At 36.8% G+C, this 22,126-nt stretch overlaps 1 protein-coding gene across 6 annotated transcripts in view; it reads right to left on the bottom strand.

Moving 5' to 3' along the window:
* The window catches only part of RABGAP1L (RAB GTPase activating protein 1 like), a 758,910-nt gene that overhangs the window by 663,096 nt on the left and 73,688 nt on the right, over positions 1 to 22,126 (bottom strand). For 5 of the 6 annotated variants that reach the window (XM_058701185.1, XM_058701181.1, XM_058701183.1 and 2 more), the window contains 4 exons: positions 21,546 to 21,756; positions 18,123 to 18,297; positions 10,007 to 10,164; positions 7,259 to 7,369 (listed from right to left, as the gene is read on the bottom strand). In XM_058701185.1, the coding sequence (XP_058557168.1) occupies positions 7,259 to 7,369; positions 10,007 to 10,164; positions 18,123 to 18,297; positions 21,546 to 21,756 (655 nt within the window). Of the gene's footprint in view, positions 1 to 7,258; positions 7,370 to 10,006; positions 10,165 to 18,122; positions 18,298 to 21,545; positions 21,757 to 22,126 lie in introns of those variants that run through there. The other variant, XM_058701186.1, reaches the window with a different exon arrangement.

Here is a 22,126-nt window from a genome sequence, read left to right as displayed (position 1 = left end):
TGGAAATCTTTTCCTCAAGAAAATAACACAAGGAAAGGTACCTCTCAATCACTCACACTATGCCGTATGGTACTTAACACTTCAATGTCTCATTATATGGTTTTTGCTGCAAGCCAGCAAGCACAAGTTAAGAAGTGAAGAAGGATATACTACCGAAACAAGCAATCTCTGAATTACTCCACAAATGATCAAACTACCTTCTGTTAATGATGTGTTATGTATTTTTTAATGTATGTGTAACGGATGTATTCTCCAATATTAGGATCAAAGTGACTCATGCAAATCCTTTCTTTCTAGCAGTGTGATCTACGTTACTCAGTACAAACAGAGTTATATGTTCATAACAAACCTAATAATCATCCTTTACTTGCTATAGCCATATTTCATTTTGATTCACACAGCAAAGCATCAGGGCAGATCCCTGGGAACAGGGTGATTCGAAAGATATAAACCCTGAAGCCAAAAATCTCTTCCCGGGGCGCCTGGGTGGCGCAGTCGGTTAAGCGTCCGACTTCAGCCAGGTCACGATCTCACGGTCCGTGAGTTCGAGCCCCGCGTCAGGCTCTGGGCTGACGGCTCGGAGCCTGGAGCCTGTTTCCGATTCTGTGTCTCCCTCTCTTTCTGCCCCTCCCCCGTTCATGCTCTGTCTCTCTCTGTCCCAAAAATAAATAAAAAACGTTGAAAAAAAAAAATTTAAAAAAAAAAAATCTCTTCCCAACTAACCTTCCACAAGGCCTGAAATTAACATCATTAGAATTCCACTTCTTGTTAGGGAATTTTATGGAGATCCATTTTGTAAGCGTATATTGTATTACTGCCCTGAATTTTATTACAAAATAAGAATACTTGGCAAAAATCAACCAGTCAGAAAATTAACACAACAAAAACTGAAACACTTCCCCCTCACTTCTCGAGTATGACACGTAACCAACCACCTATTCAAAGCATCGAGGTGGGTGCTATGTAATAGTGCTAGTAACAGTGTATCTTAAACACGAGATAAAGCTTTAAAAATCCGTATCAACTCAGTACTTTGCAAGAAATTTTTTTTGCAGTATTTCTACTTGTGGTAATACCAAAAATCACAGAAATTTCAGCTGGTCGGGCATAGAGATGATTGCCATTTCCGCTCTGGAAACACCAGAAGAGCACGGCCTGGTCAAATCTGCACACTTTAACATTTACAACTGGGGGCTTGCAATAATTGGGTTTCAGTCTTGCTCCTCTCACACATCTCAGAGGGCAATCATCTTGCTTCCTCCCTTCAGTTGTTATTGTTGGTTTTCTCTTCTACAAATCAATCAGCTTTTCTCCCAGGACATGGTGCCCCTGAGTTTGAAGTCACTGAGTAATCACGTGGACACCCCCACATCTCTATTCTCATTTTCCAATTCTGCTAGAAATGCAATAAAGAATACCAGCTCATTTATTTCCTAACTGGTTTAATTTTCAGCTTAGTGTACAATCAAGATTTAGTTGGGCACAGCCTTTAGTCTTTTAGAGTACACACTCAGGAACCAACTGGCTTTGGTTTAAACCCTGGTTCTACCAGTTTCTGGCCAAGTGACCAAGGTTACTTAACCTCCTGAAACCTGTTTCATCGTCTGCAAAAATGTGGTAATAATTATAAAACCTTCCTCATACGTCATTATGATAATTGTACCATGGCCATCTCGTAGTAAGTGCTCAATAATTGTTGTCTGTTATTATTTTCTCTCTTATGTACAGTTCCTAAATAAAGCTCAATATGTAAAATGTAACATGGGTCATGGAAAAAAAGCAAAAGAATATTAGAAATTTTCAAGATATGAAAGCAGTTTTCACATCTTCTCTAAACAAGGTAGGATTCTATCAGGTGCAGTGTCCCTCAATGTAACAATGAGTTTGGTCAATACTGTATAAAATTTTTACATACCTTTTATTCATTTTTTTCAACAAGTTCTTTATTCTGATATCAGACAGACTTAATTCAAATATTAATTGTATTACCTGGGCAGGTTATTGAACCGTTCTGTGCCTCAGTTTCCTCAAATGTACAGTGAAGATAATAGTAGCTACACCTCATAAATGACACCGAGAACCATGCCCAGCACAGCAAGTGCTAAGTAAGGATTAAGTAGCTAACTACAAAGTTCTGTGTTGCTAGCAATGTGCTAGATGTTGGAGATTCTGAAATAGAGGACATAGTATTTGCCTTCAAAGAAGTCAAGAAAAGATAATCTCAGTATAATTTGTTTAATATCTACAAAGGAAGAAGGCTTGAACCCTTGAATACACAGATAAATGGACTCTTTCAGAATAAAAATATTAAAAAAAAAAAAAAAAGCCCAAATCTTGAAAATTAGCATTTGGGGTAGGTGATGGGTACACTGAGGTTCAATATATTACTCTTTGTACTTTCACATATGTTGGAAATTTTACACAATGAAAAGTTGTTTTTAAAAACAATACATCATTTTCTCTTTCAGAAGATAAGCCAAAATGATGTAATCTGATTTTTTTCACATCAATGTCTTTATATGACAAACTTTGTTTAAGACCATGTTTAAGATTCAGAGATGTTAATCCTCTTGACAAGACTGCCACCTGGTGGATTACCTTAAATTCCACCATTTACATTTTATAATTTAAACACATGAAATGCTACATATAATCTAATAAAAGGCAAGTTTCTTTTTCCAAAAAATACAAATCCAAGTACTAACAAAATTTCCAATATCACAGGAAATTCTGTGTGTTATGCTGAACAAAGTATTGTTTGGAGAACCATTAGCCTAAAGCAATCTCAGTCAATTTTAGTTTGGGTATTTATAGAGGTCATCTGACAAAACGTGCTAAAAAAAAAAAAAAAAAAAGAAAAGAAAGAAAGAAAGAAAGAAGTAAAGAAACATAACATGGGTTTAGTAATTAATGCCAGATATATGAACCCAGAGTTGTTAGATAATACCATCAAGATTAACTATATTAAAATAAAACCAATATAGTAAGTGGTTATATATGGAATGAGTTCTTTCGTTTTGTTTTTAATTCCTAATTCTATACAAACGGGCACTTGTGGCTTAGGTAAAATTTCTTTCTTTTTTTTTTTTTTTTTTTTTTTAATGTTTATTCATTTTGAGAGAGAGCTCAAGTGGGGGAGGAACACAGAAAGAGGGAGAAAGAATCGCAAACAGGTTCCACACTGCCAGAATGGAGCTTGACACAGGGCTTGATCCCACAAACTGTGAGACCATGACCTGAGCTGAAATCAAGAGTCAGATGCTTAACCGACTGATGCACCCAAGCACCCCAAATATCTAATAAGAGCAATATATACTGATCAAAAAAAGGGCTTATCTCAAACAACTTAAGCAGAAGTTGAGATAATGTGCTCTGTAAAAATCCCTTAAAATTACTCAGAAAGCATGATGATGAAGAAATCGATGTTGAAGATTATTCAGTCTAAATGAAATTGTCTTACGAATAAGAGAGTGGGCAAAGTGCCCCATTTCTAAGTTATTATTTTGCATAATATATTTAGAAAGCATGTGTAAATGTTTAATTAAGTTAATGAAGAAAACAGTATAAGCAGGCATTCAACTATTTTTTTTTTTTTAATTTTTTTTTTTTTTTCAACATTTTTTATTTATTTTTGGGACAGAGAGAGACAGAGCATGAACGGGGGAGGGGTAGAGAGAGAGGGAGACACAGAATCGGAAACAGGCTCCGGGCTCCGAGCCATCGGCCCAGAGCCTGACGCGGGGCTCGAACTCACGGACCGCGAGATCGTGACCTGGCTGAAGTCGGACGCTTAACCGACTGCGCCACCCAGGCGCCCCAGGCATTCAACTATTTTACCTATAATCATCAATGTTTCTATACTCAAGTTGACCAAACTTGAGAGTTTCTCATTGGGAAAAGGAAGGACTGCCTAACACACAGCAGGGCACAGGCCTCTATAGCAGAGACAGAACATACCATTTCACCATAAAACTCCAAGATTTTTAATAATGATTATTAAGGGTTAAATTACTCAACACCTAATACTTCTTTGCCTGTGTTAGTACAAACTTATTAAATGGAAAGCTGCCTTTTGTTACGCCGGAAAGGTAAAGACATAGGGTGTGAAGGGACTCCCAGTGGCAAATTCTGGACAATGATCACCAAGATAATTAAGTTCTGTAGTGAATTATAAAGCACTGCAGGGGGGGAGGAGAGAAATTCAAGAGTCTATACCAAAAATAAACAGATAAATAAGTGGAAGAGAAGGGAGATCTTTGGCTTACATTAGAATGCCTAGGGCTGACTGCTAAACTACCAAGAAGGCGCAGGAGATTGAAAGTTCTAATTTTGCATTCCTCACAGTAAAGATAAGATCAGACAAGAATTTGAATGAATGTTAACTTAAGAAAATGTTTATGAGAAGCAGGATATTTTCATTCATCTCCCTACAGACTGCTTATTTGTTGCAAGGGGGGAGAAAAAGGGGAATTACAGTGGAGAAATCAGATATTTTCACAATCACATTTTCGCAACCAAAATTAACATCACCAGGAAGGGACAGACAGTTATCAGGCAATCCACTATGAAGGAGACAATATCACCTATGGAGCAAGAAGTAATCTGGATCTAATCACAAGGTAATATTAGACAAACCCCAAATTAGTAATGTTACATTAAAAAGTGGGAAAATGGATGTATTCTTCAAAAATTCCATGTCATAAGCAACACAGAAAGGCTGTGGAAATATTACCACATTAATGAAAGCCAAAGACATATGGCAACTAAATGCAATATCTGACCCTAGTGTAAATCCTGAGCTGGAGGAAAAAAGGATGCTGAGATAAGTGACAAAACTGGAGACAAACGGTAGGTTAAAGACAAAGCATTGTATATGGGGCACCTGGATGGCTCAGTCAGTTAAGCATCTGACTCTCGGTTTTAGCTCGGGTCATGATTTCACAGTGAGTTCAAGCCCCACATAGGGCTCCACGCTGTCAGTGTGGAGCCTGCTCTGGATTTCTCGCTCTCCCTCTCTGTCTGGCCCTCCCCTACTTGTGTTCTCTCCCTCCCCCTCCCCCCTCTCTAAAATATATAAATAAGTATTGTATGAATGCTAAATTTAAAAAAGTATTCTAGGAATGCTAAATTTATAGAAGTTGCTACAAATAATGTGCTTATATAATAGATATCCATATCCTTATTTTTAGGAAATACTCATTTCCTAAGGAATTATATAGGAATAAAATTGTTCAGAAAAACAATAATGTGGGTCTGTCTGTAGGTAGGTAGGTAGGTAGGTAGGTAGGTAGGTAGGTAGGCAGGGAAAGATTGAGAGACAGAGAGGAGAGAGATTGAGAGATTGAGAAAGTGGGTGCAGAGCAAATGGGGTAAAATGTAACCAAGAGATGATTCTAAGCAGAGTACACAGATGTTCTCTGTACCATTTTTTTTTACTCTTCTATAAGTTTGAAATTGCATACTTGCAAATAAAAAGATTCAAACATTGCTAGAGCTACTGTTAACAACAACACATTCTCATCATCATTCTTTTAGGACTAAAATATTCAAAGTCAATAATACCTTTAATCTTTAGCTATGTTTCATGAACTTTTATGACTCACAATTATTTTTTTATTACCACTAAGAAAGGAAAAAAGATGACAACTATAAGAGAGAATTATACAGCAGAACTTTTCCTGTTATCTGGATGCCAGCAGTTAAACCCAAGGATGGGAACAAAGCACAGCTAAATTCCTGACATTCTAAAGAAAGCTGCAGATAATTGGGGGCCAGACACCTTCTCCCACACTTGAGAGGGACAGCGGTGACCATGATCCCATCAGCCAGCACCTCAACTGGCTCCCGCCTTCATCCTAGTCTACAGATGGGGAGGGAGGAGTCAGAGTCTACAGCAATCTTGATGAAGAGGCTTTTCTTTCTCTTATGACTGTCACCAATTGCTCCCACTTCTAGAAACCAAGTGAATAGGCATTTATTTTTGTTTCTGGCTTTTTATCACCATAAAAAGGGCTGTAATAAACACCCTCAGAAATATGTCCTTCGACAGTGGTACTTTTATTTTTAATGGAATAGATTCCCTAGAATGGAGACTGATGCATGCAAGTATAGATTTGGGTTTTGTTTTGTTTACTTTTATAGATGTTGCCAGGTTGTTTCTCAAAAAGGGGATATATACACACTTTACCCCTTCCCCCATATTCCCACCAGCCTGACGTGTTCTTTTTGCCAATGTGGTATCTTACTGCTACCTTAATTACATTTCCCTCTCTATTCGTGAATTGGGACATCTTTACATACATATGTTTGTTAGCCATGTGAATAGCTTTCCTGTGATTTGTTCATTCTTGCTCTTTATTGGTTTTTTTTTTTACAAATTGTTAAGAAATTTATGTATATTATAGACATTAGCCTTCATCTGTCATCTACAGTACAAATACTTTTTCTACAACTATCATTTGTTATTCTTTGTTTATAGGACCTTTTGTCCTACAAGATTTTGTTTTGTTTTTACATGTTCAAATATATACATAAAATATATAAATGCACACACACACATTTGTGTGTGTATATGTGTGTGTCTGTGTGTATACTTATATATTTAAAAGATATGTATCTATTTTTCTTAAGCCCCTGAAAGTCCAGTAACTAAATGTACTTTTTAATTATCAGACATGATTGAGAATTTAAGGTATTTGTCCTACATGTAAATAAGGGACAGCAGGAAAAAGGGATATGACCAAACAGAGCTGAAGTAGTTATTACTGGCATGGGGGAGGGGGGGGAGGGGGAATCATGTTTATTTCCCCCATCAACTGCGATTTTTTTTTTAATTTACCATTTTAACCATCTTTTAAATGTTTATTTATTTTGAGAGAGAGAGAATGAGAAAGGGGAAAGAGCAGAGAGAGAGGGAGACAGAGGATCTGAAGCAGGCTCTCAGCTGACAGCAGAGAGCCCGATGCAGGGCTCAAATCCATAAACCATGAGATCATGACCTGAGCCAAAGTCGGAAGCTTAACCAACTAAGCCACCCAGGCACTCCCATCAACTGAGACTTTCAATAAACCAGTTACATTTAACTTATTTAAGTGGGTAAAGCATTATGACTCTCATTCTCATTTTTACACGGAGAAACTGAAGAATGGTGAAAAGACACAGCAAGTAATAAAGCTGAGAGATTCAACAGTATGTCTCTTGAAACACAACAGCAATGTCAATACAAGTTTTTGGTAGCATTTAGGAGCAAGCTGCTTACCTTTCAATAGCTAATTCTTTGTTAGAAAGTTGCTGCACTGTAATTACCACCTTCTTCTCTATTCCTTGTTTTAACTTGAAATAAAATTTCTCTCTATCCTTAGGCACAGGACTGAAATATGCAAAAAGAACAGAAGTATCAGTACAACACCACAATAAAATAATCTACTGCAAGTTTAGAATTCCAGCACCCTTATTCTTAAGGTGTGCTAAACTCATCTTGCCTGAGTAGCTAACTACCAATGTTATAGTCAGCAAAACAAAGTCACTAATTAATTTCTAAATTGGATTTATAAGAGCCTTATATTTTACTTAACAAAGGTTAAAATCCAAGATTCTTTAAATGGCATCATTTCAATTTTAGTTTCTAAATTTAACAAATTTAGGAATATAGCTTATTTAATTATTTTTTAAGACTCACTATTCTGGTTTAGCCGGTTGTGTGGTTGTAAGAGCCTTTAACACACTGAAACCCAAGGCAAAACAAAGTGAGAAGAGCTTACTTTAAAACATCTATAATTTGATAACTGTAACATACAAACTCAAGTAAATATAAATAAGAGATGGAAAAAGAGTTATGGATCAGGAGCAACTTAAATTCTACCCTCAGCCATACTGACTATTCTATATATATATATATATATATATATATATATATATATATATATATACAGATAGATAGATATAGATATATTAGTTTCCATACAATACCCAGTGCTCATCCCAACAGGTGCCTTCCTCAATGCCCATCACCCACTTTCCCCTCTCCCCCACCCCCCACCAACCCTCAATTTGTTCTCAGTATTTAAGAGTCTCTTATGGTTTGCCTCCCTCCCTCTCTATAACTTTCTTTTTTTCCCCTTCTCCTCCCCCATGGTCTTCTGTTAAGTTTCTCAGGATCCACATATGAGTGAAAACATATGATGTCTGTCTTTCTCTGCCTAACTTATTTCACTTAGCATAATACCCTCCAGTTCCATCCACGTTGCTGCAAATGGCCAGATTCCATTCTTTCTCATTGACAAGTAGTATTCCATTGTATATATAAACCACATCTTCTTTATCCATTCGTCAGTTGATGGACATTTAGGCTCTTCCCATAATTTGGCTATTGTTCAAAGTGCTGCTATAAACATGTGCCCCTATGCATCAGCACTCCTGTATCCCTTGGGTAAACTCCTAGCAGTACCACTGCTAGGTCGTAGGGTAGTTCTATTTTTAATTTTTTGAGGAACCTCCACACGGTTTTCCAGAGTGGCTGCACCAGTGTGCATTCCCACCGACAGTGCAAGAGGGCTCCCATTTCTCCACATCCTCTCCAGCATCTATACCAGACTGACTATTCTTAAGAATTAATTCATTAAGACAATCTAAGTGTCTAAAATATAGATTATCTTAAATATCACGATTTCACTCATATGTGGAATTTAAGAAACAAAACAGATGAACATATGGGAAGGGCAAAAAGAGAGAGAGGGAAGCAAACTATAAGAGCCTTAAGGATAGAGAACAGACTGAGGGTTGATGGAGGGAGTTGGGTGAGGGATGGGCTAGATGGGTGATGGGAAGGAAAAATAAGATACAAACAGATACAAACCAAAAGAGACTCTCTAACTATAGAGAACAAACTGAGGGTTGCTGGGGGGGGGGGGGGGTGGATGGGCTAAATGGGTGATTGGCATTAAGGAGGGCATTTGTTGGGATGAGCACTGGGTGTTGTATGTAAGAGATGAATCACTGAATTCTACTCCTGAAACCAATACTACAATGTATGTTAACTAACTTGAACTTAAATACAAACACACACACACACACACATACACAGGGGGGGGGGGGGAGACAGATATAGAAACATAATCTTATCTGAAAAGAAAAAATACCTTGAGCAATTTATCTAAGACTCAATTTCTATATCTATAAAAAAAAAAAAAAGGACAAAAAAACTACCTAACAATTCTTATTAGAATTAAAGGCACATAGGGGCGCCTGGGCCGGTCAAGCGTCCGACTTCAGCTCAGGTCATGATCTCATGGTCCGTGAGTTCAAGCCCCGCGTCGGGCTCTGTGCTGACAGCTCAAAGCCTGGAGCCTGTTTCAGATTCTGTGTCTCCCTCTCTCTCTGCCCCTCCCCTGTTCATGCTCTGTCTCTCTCTGTCTCAAAAATAAATAAATGTTAAAAAAAAAATTTTTTTTAAAGAATTAAAGGCACATAAGTGGCTGTTAAAGAGCATAACTATATCCTATCACCTGTCTATTTGTGAACAGGAGAAAAACATTCTAAATATACAACAGAAGAAAATGGTTAAATGATGATCAAACCACCCAATATATTATTGGTACTATTAAAAATGATTTTAATTAAGAACATTTTAATGGAAAAATTCTTACATAATAAAGTTAAAAGAAAAAAAACCTGTGTATATACAACTGTATAAAAATACCCCTTAGAAATAAACAAAGGGAATAAATCAAGTATTAAAAGTGATTGTGGTTGACAAAAGTATAGCTTTTTATTCTTTTTATTATTTTACAATTTTCTATAATATCATTATTCACAAATACGGAGAAAATATTTTACATAAAGTATCTGAAAGCATGAGAATAATGAAACATTCATTTACCTGCCAAATATTTTTTTTTTATCATTTTAAAACTTTATATCAACATTGTATAGCCTCTGGAAGCTTTATGTTAGCCAATACTATATTTCAGGCACAATACCAACTTTTATTCTTCCCAAATAACCTCACCTAAAGTTTCCTTTTCCATCATCTTCTTTTACCTCCAAGGAGACACTGAAGGTAAACACATCACTGTCAGGGGTAGGAATAACTGAGTCTTTAACATCAGACACTTGTCTGGAAGAACGTTTGAATGCTGTACAGAAACTATATAAAATTCTGCTTACCTAAAAGAATAAAAATGGAGATACCATTAGGCAAAAGCTTTAACTGCATTCTGATACCCCTCTCTCCTAATTTTTGAATCTATTCCTTTCCATGGTCACAATTTACTTTAGCAGATATAGTCTAAGCATATATATATATACACATACATGCAAATATGTTTATATGTATTATACATAATACAAAACATTTTATATAGTTTGCTTATATTTATATAAGCTTGTATTTATGTGTTTATATATTATACGTAATATATAATATTTAATTTACAAATATAGTTTGTTTCTTCAACTTTAGCATTTAAACCTGGTAATAAAGATGTTTAATTAACTGAAGTTCACAAAAGGAGCTCTATTTATTTATAGATGTTTCTAGGCCTCAAAATATACTATATTGCAACAAGTGAACCCTAAGGTAATCCTAAGAATGGTGCTGGCATCTAAATATTCCCAATTAACACACACAAACAAGGTTTTAGTCTAAGTTCTCTAAGTGCAATTTCTCTTCTCACTTCCCTTGGCTTCAGTGGGTTAGACACTGAAGCACAAAATGAAGTAAATACTGGCGTTCCTGGGTGGCTCAGTCAGTTAAACGTCCAACTTTGACTCAGGTCATGATCTCATGGTTCATGAGTTTGAGCTCTGCATCGGGCTCTGGGCTGACAGCTCAGAGCCTGGTCTGCTTCAGATTCTGTGTCTCATTCTCTCTCTGCTCCTTCCCCCACTCCTGCCCTCTCTCTCAAAAATAAACATTAAAAAAAATATTTTAAAAATGAAATAAATACTGGTTTTAGCAATAAGCAAACATGGTAACATGATTAAGAGAGTTTCGAGTGTTATCACAGTGATGCTGTGTTATAAATGCATTGCAGGATTCCCAGTTGAAATGATTTATTAGCATTAAGCCACCCTGGTGAATACTATAAAAAATATATGTCAATGGCTTATACTCTTTCCCTAAAGTGGAGAAGTCCTCTAAATCCCACACTTTCAGAAGCTATTCTCTTCCTTGGTTCCAAAAGTAGCATCACACCATCTCAAAATTGTAAACTTGAAGCACAAAAGAACTTCCAAATCTCTCAGGCCACCAGAGGTTGAACAATGAAACCACGATGAAGAGTTTAACAAAGGTCATAACCTCACACTGAGAGATACAAGAGACTTCTCCAAACATGAACAAATCCTTCCCTTTAGATAAAGGGAATTCAAATTATTCACTGAATTATGTTAGCTTAAAACTCTTAATATTTTGTTATTTGCTTGAAATGAGAGCACTTCCACCAATAGCATTTCTTAGAAGTATGGGGTCTTTCCTCATTTTTCTATTTTTGTTGTATCCATGTATTCTACCTTTTCTCATAGTCTATCACACTCAAAAATAAGTGGTTCTCAAACTTGCAACTGCCACACTTAGACCTATGAACCAATAATTACATCCTAAACTGCCTTTCCATTGCCAAATTAAGTTTCTTAAATTAACTGACTTCCACACTTTTAAAGTTCACATCCAGCAGTAGTATCACGTTTGTACCACAGTACTTAACAAAAATATTTAAATATCTTAATATGTTATCCCATTATAATTTTACGTAAATGAGTAAAAACAACAAAACAAAGGACTGATATAAATAAGAACTGTAGGCCTCAAATTTTATACAATTAAGATGATGAATTCACACATTCGTTCAATAAATATTTTGGGGGTGCCCTCTGTAGACTTTATATTATTCTAGGTGCTGGAGAATACGGCACTGAACATGGTGCTTACAGTCCAGCACGTGTAAGCTGAATGTGCTTAGGGTGGGTGAGAATCATTCGGTAAGCCAAAAGCAGAAATATTTAGCCTCAAGTGGATACTTACTTGATTTAGCTCAATAACTTAAGTGTTAAAGAAGAAAACAGAATCAAACAACACCCTTAGAAATAAGTCACTGAAGAATATGTCTCAAGGCAAACTGTAAACAGAAACTCTAAACTACTTTTAGTTGAGTACTCCCCACATCCTAACCTCAAATAAAATGTGAAGTCTATTGTTTACTTTTTACACATTCAACTTCAGCACATTTTTAAGAAAGCATTATATGTAAATATAGGGGAATGCCTATAGATAATTATTGATACATCAGTTGAGTCAAATCCCAACCATATTTATTCTTTTTTCTCCTCTCTCATATCTTCTTCTATTTCATGTCTTAATCTTTGGCCGCACCAAAAATGTCAAGGAAACTTGGCAAATTCTCAAGTAGATGGCAAGGTTCAGGAATTTCTCTTTAAAAAGGTTATTAAGAGGTGCCTGGGTGGTTCAGTCAGTTAAGCATCTGACTCTTGATCTCTGCTCAGGTCATGATCTCATGGTTCATGAGTCTGAACCCCGCATCAAGCTCCACACTGATTGCAGAGCCTGCTTGGGATTCTCATTCTCATTCTCTCTCTCTCTCTCTCTCCCATACTCTCTCTCTCAAAATAAATAAATAAACTTAAAAAAAAGGTTATTAAATATATGGGACTGAGCCAACGTAGTAGAGAATTATGGGAGGAAAAAATAAGACTACACTCTTCTCTTTTTGGAGAAGGACATAGCAGTACACTGACAGCGATCAAACCACATTACATCTTGTCCGTGTCTTACAAGTTGCTACTTCCAACAACAAGGTTAAAATCATTTGTGAATTCTAGAGTCTGTGAATAAGCTGGAATGGTGATCCAAGGACTGCTGAGGTACAGTATCTTCAGGAACAATGGTTATCAAGATCTACAGTTATTGAGACAAATTGAGTAACCAATAACATCATGAAAAGAATATTAAAGGGGCACTTGGGTGGCTCAGTTGGTTAAGCATCCAACTTCGGTTCAGGTAATGATCTAATAGTTTGTGGGTTCGAGCCCCATGTCAGGCTCTGAGCTGTCAGCCTGCTTCAGATTCTGTGTCTCCCTCTCTCTCTCTGCCCCTCCCTTGCTCATGCTCTCTCTCAAAAATAAACAAAATAACAATACTAAAAACATACACCATGGCAAACATTTCTATACATGTCACACTATTTAACATACACACAAATAATCTAGAATAGGTGTATTCTTTGCAGGAGGCAAAGGCTTATTGACAAATAATACAGTTTAATTTTTTCCCAGAAGGCTATACCCATAGAAAGTACTAATTAAACACAAAAGGGTCTGCTGTGGTTGCTGATTATGAAGAGGTGGGAGGAGAGCACATGTGGATGTGGAAAGGAGATATAGCAAAATCTTAACTCTGGTGGAATTTTGAGTAACTTCTATTTTCTTCTTTATTTCAGTATTTTCCAAATTCTCAAATATGTATTACATGTGAATACTCCAAAAAAATTGCTATTAAACAAAAAGGTATTTACTTAAATGACACAGCCACTTTTTCCAAGATAAAGCCTTTTCATTAACATTGGGGAAAGAGAGTGGACTCTGTTAAAAATACCATATGTTAAGAAAATGTTCACCCAAGAAATAGATGTAAGAAAAATCATTCTATAAGACACCCTGAGAGAAACGTGTTAAATTTTTAAAAAGAAATTATTCAAATATATTACTCACTGAAAGGAGCTAAAATAAGAAGCATATCAAACAAGAAACTTTTTAAAAAGTATAGAAATTTATTAATGGAAAACACTAGTAACAATTTCAAGATTAATTTCCAAATTAAGGCATTTTGCTAAAATGCCATCTCAATAAATACATGTTTAGAAATAATTTCCCATACATGGAATAAGGTTTCCTTAATAGAGTGGCATTTGAGCAACCACGCCCCCACCCCCACCCCCAACAACAAAAAACAGTGCAGGGGCACCTGGCTGGCTCAGTCAGGAGAGCGTGCAACTCTCGGTCTCAGGGTCATGAGTTCAAGCCCCACACTGGGTGTAGAGATTACTTAAATAAGCAAATATTTTTTTTAAATGCATTATGAATGAAGATCCTGGGGTGCCTGGGTGGCTCAGCTGGTTGAGCATCCAACTGGTGGTTTCAGCTCAGGTCATGGTCTCACAGTTTTGTGAGTTCCAGCCCCACATCAGGCTCTGTGCTAGCAGTTAGGAGCCTGCTTGTGATTCTCTCTCTCCCCTCTCTCTGTGACCCTCCCCCACTCAAAAATAAACTTTTAAAAATAAAATTAAAAAAATAAAATCCTGAGAAAGCTTAGGAAAAAAAAAAAAAAAAGAATGAAGATTTTCCCAATCATACCCTTCGTATTTACCATGAAATACCTCTAAATGCCTTTAATGCCAGATAATAACCATGCTTCTAAAATGTAACACTGAGAATTGCTAGTAACAGTGTTAAGCATTTTAAAACATACAAACATCGGGGCGCCTGGGTGGCGCAGTCGGTTAAGCGTCCGACTTCAGCCAGGTCACGATCTCGCGGTCCGTGAGTTCGAGCCCCGCGTTGGGCTCTGGGCTGATGGCTCAGAGCCTGGAGCCTGTTTCCAATTCTGTGTCTCCCTCTCTCTCTGCCCCTCCCCCGTTCATGCTCTGTCTCTCTCTGTCCCAAAAATCAATAAAAAACGTTGAAAAAAAAAAATTAAAAAAAAAAAACAAAAAAACATACAAACATCAAATCTGCTTTGAGAAAAATTGTGAGAATGACATAATAAATTCTTTTTTTTTTTTTTTTTTAAATTACAACTTTTTCAACGTTTTATTTATTTTTGGGACAGAGAGAGACAGAGCATGAACGGGGGAAGGGCAGAGAGAGAGGGAGACACAGAATCGGAAACAGGCTCCAGGCTCCGAGCCATCAGCCCAGAGCCCAACGCGGGGCTCGAACTCACGGACCGCGAGATCGTGACCTGGCTGAAGTCGGACGCTTAACCGACTGCGCCACCCAGGCGCCCCGAGAATGACATAATAAATTCTTAAAGAGAGTCAACTAAGCCTTTTAAAAATATATTTTAAAAGTTTTATACAATGTATCCATAAAGATGCAACAAGGATATGTGCCTCCCTGGCTTTTTTCCACTATGTTTTCAGATATTTTGTTTTGTCTGTAATTCTTAAGCAGAAACATAGCACATCATTTTCCCTACACAAAATCAGTGGCATCAATATATCTCTGGTCAGATTCCCCAACTCTTTTGCCACAGGTTATCAAGATGCACTCCAGCAGAGTGGTACAGACCAATATCCAGGGTCATCGAGTCAAATGTAACCTACCCCTCCTGTGGGAACACCTAATCCTTATGTCACAGGTCCAACAGAGCTGTGACCTTCACTGGATTCCCCCTAACACTATTGGTGCCTGCTGCTTATGGGATTTTATAGCGAAATAAGAGCATCACAGGGACAGTTGGTAGTGGCAGCCATGTCACTACTCCTGCTTGAGAAGATGCCGTCTTCTTGCCTTTAACTGACAAACCACTTCAGATCTCATCCAGGATTCTGCAAACCACGGAAAACAAGCAAGTTAGTGACACTGCTGCACGGCACATATTTAGCCAATAAGAATATCTGTGACTTGTTCCTGAACTATCTTTGCCAACTGTTTGTGCCCATTAACAAGGTCCCAAAAAGTAAGGGCTGAAGTTGTGCCTTCACCACAGAACACGAAACCTGGGAACCAGATAACCAGATGAGTAAATGCAACTAAAGACCTGAGATTCATTAAAATAGGTAATTATTTTTGAAGGGAAAGAGGAAGATGTTGGACATCTTCTGTAAAAGGCATGGGTAAAACTCAAAGGTGGCTGGAATGTGAGCTATATGAGCAACAGATACCTTTATAAAGCATAAGGAAAAGAAAAATCCACACTTGCTTTTTACAATATTTAAGCAACAGGAAAGTTGTCACTGAAAATAATATGGGTGTTTCAGGGTCAGAGACTTCCATTTAAAACCCAGCTCTGTTGTCTGTTCTCTTAGCCTTGGATAAATAAGTGGTAACCCTACAATTCATTAATCAAACCAGAAGTCTTCTGAGAATAAGATGGAGTGCTATTAATAACATACCTGGACAACAGACATAAACTAGAACTGTTCCAGGCAAAGAGGAGCACAAGACCACTAGTCAAAATAAAATACTATCTATATCATGGAGATTTTAGAGTATCAAGAAAAGGCTTATTAGCACAGTTCCTTGCATAACCTCCACATTTATTCTGGGTTAGTTTTCATTTAGCAATAGTTCTCATAATAAAGTTTAATGACAACTGTCATGTATTTCTCCTTCAGAGAATGAATTTTACCACCAATGTCTCATAATGGAACACTTGCAAAAATGTACTCTTAAAAAAAATTAAATAATACGTGGACATCACTTTCCCACAACCTGCAATGTACCAAATACCCTCTCAATTCATACTATTTAATACCATATCCAAAATGGTCGGGTTGAGAATTCCCCGCAGCTTTGTCCGCTGCTTATCCACTGTTAAAGCTCTCAAAAATGACACACTGTTCCCCCACCCATAAACAAGATGCCACAATCCAAAAAGAGAGTTTCATACCGTCACAATTATGAAAAATGTTTGCAAGCCAGGTCCCTTTCAATTCCCTTCTGCAGCAGTGTTTCCACCTCTCCAAGCAACAGGTTCTCCAAGTTCATTTCCTCGCTGTTGAGTGCCAATCACCCAGAAATCACACAGGTGTGTTAAATGCCGCCAGGATGAAATGCCAGGACTCTGCCCACTGCTTCCCCACCACTCCTTTAGTGGAGTTGTAAGGTTAGAAATAGGCCCCTTCCTTCACAAACACATTCATATTCTGTCAACATATTTATGTTCCCTGCCTCCTAAGTGCCAGACACACCTGTACTCACTCACTCCATCACACCTTTGACCAAGCAGTCAGTATACACATAAATACAGAAATGTGGGCATGAAACAGATTCAGAAATACTTTTTAAAAAACAAACTTGGAATTTCTTATACAGGCCATGGGTTCTGGCACAGAACTTGTATGGCTACAATCTAAATTATGTGTGTCTATGCATGTTCATTTTAGTGTAAATAAAATGTATTTAAAAAGAGAACTGAGATATTCCTCATGATTAGTATCAAACACACAGAAATACACCTCTGCCATGTTGTGGTCAGAAATAAACTCTCAGAAGTCCCATTAATACAATGGTTTATTTATGTTTCATGGCAAACAGAAAATAGAGTAGCTGCTTTTAGCATTTCCTGCTGACAATTTTTATTTCCAAAAACAAACACAGCTGAGATTTGCCCATCCAAACCCATTTATCAATGCCTTTAAAATGGTTGTAAGCAGTAAAGTTCTAAAAGTACAACCTAATTACACCTGAAACTTATATAACACTGTATGTTAACTATACTGGAATTTTTTTAAGTGCAACCTATTTTTAATTTGGGGAGAATCCAACAAATACAGAAAAGAAGGCAATTTCTCCATGTATTTGACAACCATTTGATTCTGAACTACTTCTCCAGTCTCAGAATAAACCACCAGTTAATAATTACTAAAGGAAAGTTAACTAGTATCTTCAAAGAACTACAGGTTGATATTCCTGCTGTATGCAAGATTTGTATTTTTAATTAGGCCAGTTATTAAACACCACTTTAATGCACAGTTATCAGGTTAAGCTTTCCGTATTGAGTTCTCAGCCATTACATTTTTTTTTTTTAATGTTTACTTATTTTAAGATAGAGAGAGAGCAGGGAAGGAGCAGAGAGGGGTTGAGAGAGAGAGAGTCCCAAGCAGGCTCCACACTGTCAGCGTGGAGCCTGATGTGGGGCTCGAACTGATGAACCATGAGATCATGACCTGAGCCCAAATCAAGAGTCGGACGCTCAACCAACAGAGCCACCCAGGCGCCCCTATGCCATTACAAATACTAATGTTCTCTTTAGAAATCTACTCCAAATTTACATAATAGAGCATATGGTGATACATACTAACTTATAGGACAGTGAGAGTAGGGTTCAAAAATATTACCCTAATTCATCTTGATAGCAAATTGCTACAATATATTATACTTACTGCCTCTTTAATTTCACAGGAGAAAACATGTATCTGAAATTCTTCTGAACCATGGGAACTCTCTGTAAATGCAACACAATTGCTCTCTGTTGTCCCATCATGTCCACGTGCACAGAATAACACCTTGTAGATTGGAAAAGAAGCTATCTCCACATTGCTGGATTGGTCTATAATTCTACAGAACAGTGACGAAAAATAAGATAACATATTAACTAGCAAAGAACAAAGCAAAGGCAAGCAGTTTTACTATACTAATAACATAAACATAATCATCTTAAAATCATAAAAATAACCTGGTTATAATACAAATACCATATTTTGCTATATGTAACTATGTATATACACGCACATACACAAATTCCTCACCTTCTTTTGACAATTACCTCATTTCTATATTTTCTGTGATCCAACTCATTTACTCCCAAAGCCAATATATACTGCCTGATCAAATCCGTCACTCATCCCCAAATGCTAGCCTTTTCTAGCCATCCCCAAATGGTTTCTATGTCAAAAAGAATGCTACTACACAATAGCACAGACCAGACCTACAAAGTTTCTATTTACAACAGTAAGTTTATCCAACACCTACGTCATTGCTAGACCAGGACCCCTCTTACCCCAAAGCATAAAAGGTCAGAGTGGTTACAAAGTTGAACTTAATAAAAGAATTTAAGAAAGTAAAAGCAGTTTGTGGGATTTAGAAGAAAATAATTCTCTGACTTTCCCTATATAAACCCTTAGCCCTAGATTGATCTAAAATCTCAAGACCACATCAAAATCTCCCCAATTGTGAAACCAAAGGGTACCCAATAGGAAGACAGAGGCAAGTCAAAACACTAAGTCTTTTGTCAAGGTGTGTTTGGCACTTTGAAAAATGAAAATATAACTTTAAAAGGCAGTCTGCCATTTTCTAAGATATATCATACAAATAATATATCTACAAAACCCTTTCCTGAAAAATTCAAAGCATTTTTACCAAACATTATAAATTTATATTGCTATTATTTTAGTACTTAGAACTAAGCTAACACTTTTTCATTCTTTTTTTATTATTTTAATTTTTTTTTGTTCTACCTGAATTTTATTTCTCTTTGATCTGTTTTCTTCTGTGAACATGTCCCAGTTTAAAGGGATCATTTAATTAAAACAACAGAAATTAAAGAAATAATTTTTATTTTTTATTTTTTATTTTATTTATTTATTTATTTATTTTAATATGAAATTTACTGTCAAACTGGTTTCCATACAACACCCAGTGCTCATCCCAACAGGTGCCCTCCTCAATGCCCATCACCCATCCCCCCTGCTCCCTTCCACCCCCATCAACCCTCAGTTTATTCTCAGTTTTTAAGAGTCTGTTATGGTTTGGCTCTCTCCCTTTTTTTTTTTCCTTCCCCTCCCCCATGGTCTTCTGTTAAGTTTCTCAGGATCCACATAAGAGTGAAAACATACGGTATCTGTCTTTCTCTGTATGACTTATTTCACTTAGCATAACATTCTCCAGTTCCATCCACGTTGCTACAAAAGGCCACATTTCATTCTTTCTCATTGCTACATAGTATTCCATTGTGTATATAAACCACAATTTCTTTATCCATTTGTCAGTTGATGGACATTTAGGCTCTTTCCATAATTTGGCTATTGTTGAGAGTGCTGCTATAAACATTGGGGTACAAGTGCCCCTATGCATTTAATTTTTTTTGTTTAACGTTTATTCATTTTTGGATAGAGAGAGAGCATGAGTGGGGGAGAGGCAGAGAGAGAGGGAGAGAATCCCAAGCAGGCTCTGCACTGTCAGTGCAGAGCCCAGTGCAGGACTCAAACTCACGAACCCGCGCGATCCTGACCTGAGCTGAAACCAAGAGTTGGATGCTTGATCAACTGAGCCCCCAGGCACCCCTCTTTTCCTTTTCATTTCCTTAATGATTCAATTTTCTGTTAGTTCTGCATAGTGTATGTCTTAAAGCTAATGTCCAAATTATAATACTGACTTCTAAAAATTTGTTTTTGTTGTTAAATGCAACCATTTGCGTATTTCTTTTTTTTTTTTTTTTTAACATTTATTCATTTTTGACAGGCAGAGATTGACAGAGTGTGAGTGGGGGAGGGGGAGAGAGAGGGAGACACAGAATCCGAAGCAAGCTCCAGGCTCTGAACTGACAGCACAGAGCCTGACGTGGGGCTCGAACTCACGGACCGTGAGATCATGACCTGAGCCGAAGTCGGACACTCAACCAACTGAACCACCCAGGCGCCCCTTCACTTTTTCACATTCTAAACCTTAAAAGAATGAGGCATTTCAGGAAGAGTTTGAAAAAAGATTAAATTGGATTTCTGAGAATATTACAGGTTCATGATACATTCAACCTAATTCCTAAGACTTTCATTTTATTTGTTTATTCAGCAAACATTTCCTGAAAACCTGCTATGAACCAGATACTGCTCGAGACACCAAAGTTAAAGCAGAGAAAAATACAAGTAATCTCCTTGTATGGACCTTATATTCCAGTGAGGAAGTCAGATGATAAATCAAGAAACAAATGTATGTACAATACCAAGTCGGAGAAAGTGCTATGAAGGAGAGAAAAAAAAAAAAAAAAAAAAAAAGGCCCAATAAGGGGGAAAAGACGAATAGTTACATAATCCAATCAAAGACGGCAAAGACGGCTTCTTTTGATAAGATGTTTGAGATGAAACTGTAAAGAAGTTTAAAAAAAAAAAAGCCACTTGGGAAACCAAGAAAAGATTGTTTAGGCAAAGGAAAGAGAATATGCAAAAGTCCTGAGGTAGGAATCATGACAGTGTTTGAGAAAGAACAAAGAAGCTACCATGACCAGAATGTAATGAGTCAACACAGTGAGAAAGCAAAAGAGAAAGGAGGTAAGGAGAGATGAGAGAGGTAAAAAACCAGGTCAAAGCAATAGTTTATCAATGGCCAGACATGGTAAGGATTTTGAATATAATCACAAGTGTGACTGGAGGCCACTGAGTGTAGAACAACATTATCTGATTTATATTTAATCCTTATTCCTACTTAAGCATAAGAGAAAAAGCCATTTTGCTTCTTCCTAGTCTGATGTAAAAAGTATAAGAAATGCGGCTTCACAAAAACTCTGTGGTTTTTGAACCACAGTTACATGACAAGACGAAGGCAGGTTTTTACATTCCTTCCGAATAAAGAAACACAAATTATAGGTATTTTTAAAGTTCTATTTCCATTCATAATACTCTAAGCATAATTTTGTAAAAGCCTCTTGTAAACAAGCAACATGGTGTAATCCTAAACATATTTACTTTTCATGTCTACAGAGTAAAAGTAAATTCACAGTAAGGCCTAGGCCTGATTTATGACGTTAACATCATCACTACCACACAAAAAATTTCATGCATGTCTAGGGGAATTTAAAAAAGACTAGAGCTTACCTCACAGAACCTTCTGGAACATTTGGCACATAAAGAGTAACAGGAAAGGGGTGCTGACTCGAAGATTTCATAGTTGCCATTGCCCGTAAAGCCTCCACTTCATTACGTGGGGAAGAAACCTTCATACATCCCAAGTAGGTCAGTTTGTTAAATAAAACACTATCTTCTTCAGGTAATCCACTTAGAGAAGATGGTCTGGGTGTAGAAATTTCTGAAGAAAACACACACACACACACACACACACACACACTCAAAAGGTTAATGAAAAACTTCACAGTATAATTTCACCTACTGCCCACAAACAAATGAAAAACTGCAAACAAAATTTAGGTCTGTGTTTTCACTTCTTTTGATGTTTATCCTACATCTGAAATCAGAGTTATGGAATTTTTGTACTTTCAAGTCTCTCAAAGTATTAACTTACTTAGCTACAACTTTTTTTAGAGAAAAAGAAAGAAATTTAAAATTTTTATTTTAAAAAATCAAAAGCAGATTTCAAATGATATAGAACAAGAAAGAAAAAAAAAAACTACACTAAAGGCAGTGTGAAGTAGCCTAAAACTAATGAGGATTAAATAAAG

This window comes from Neofelis nebulosa, chromosome 15, assembly GCF_028018385.1.
Source record: "Neofelis nebulosa isolate mNeoNeb1 chromosome 15, mNeoNeb1.pri, whole genome shotgun sequence".
Taxonomy (NCBI): Eukaryota; Metazoa; Chordata; class Mammalia; order Carnivora; family Felidae; genus Neofelis; species Neofelis nebulosa.
Note: the sequence above shows the minus strand (reverse complement) of the source record. Positions and strands in the feature narration are given on the sequence as shown.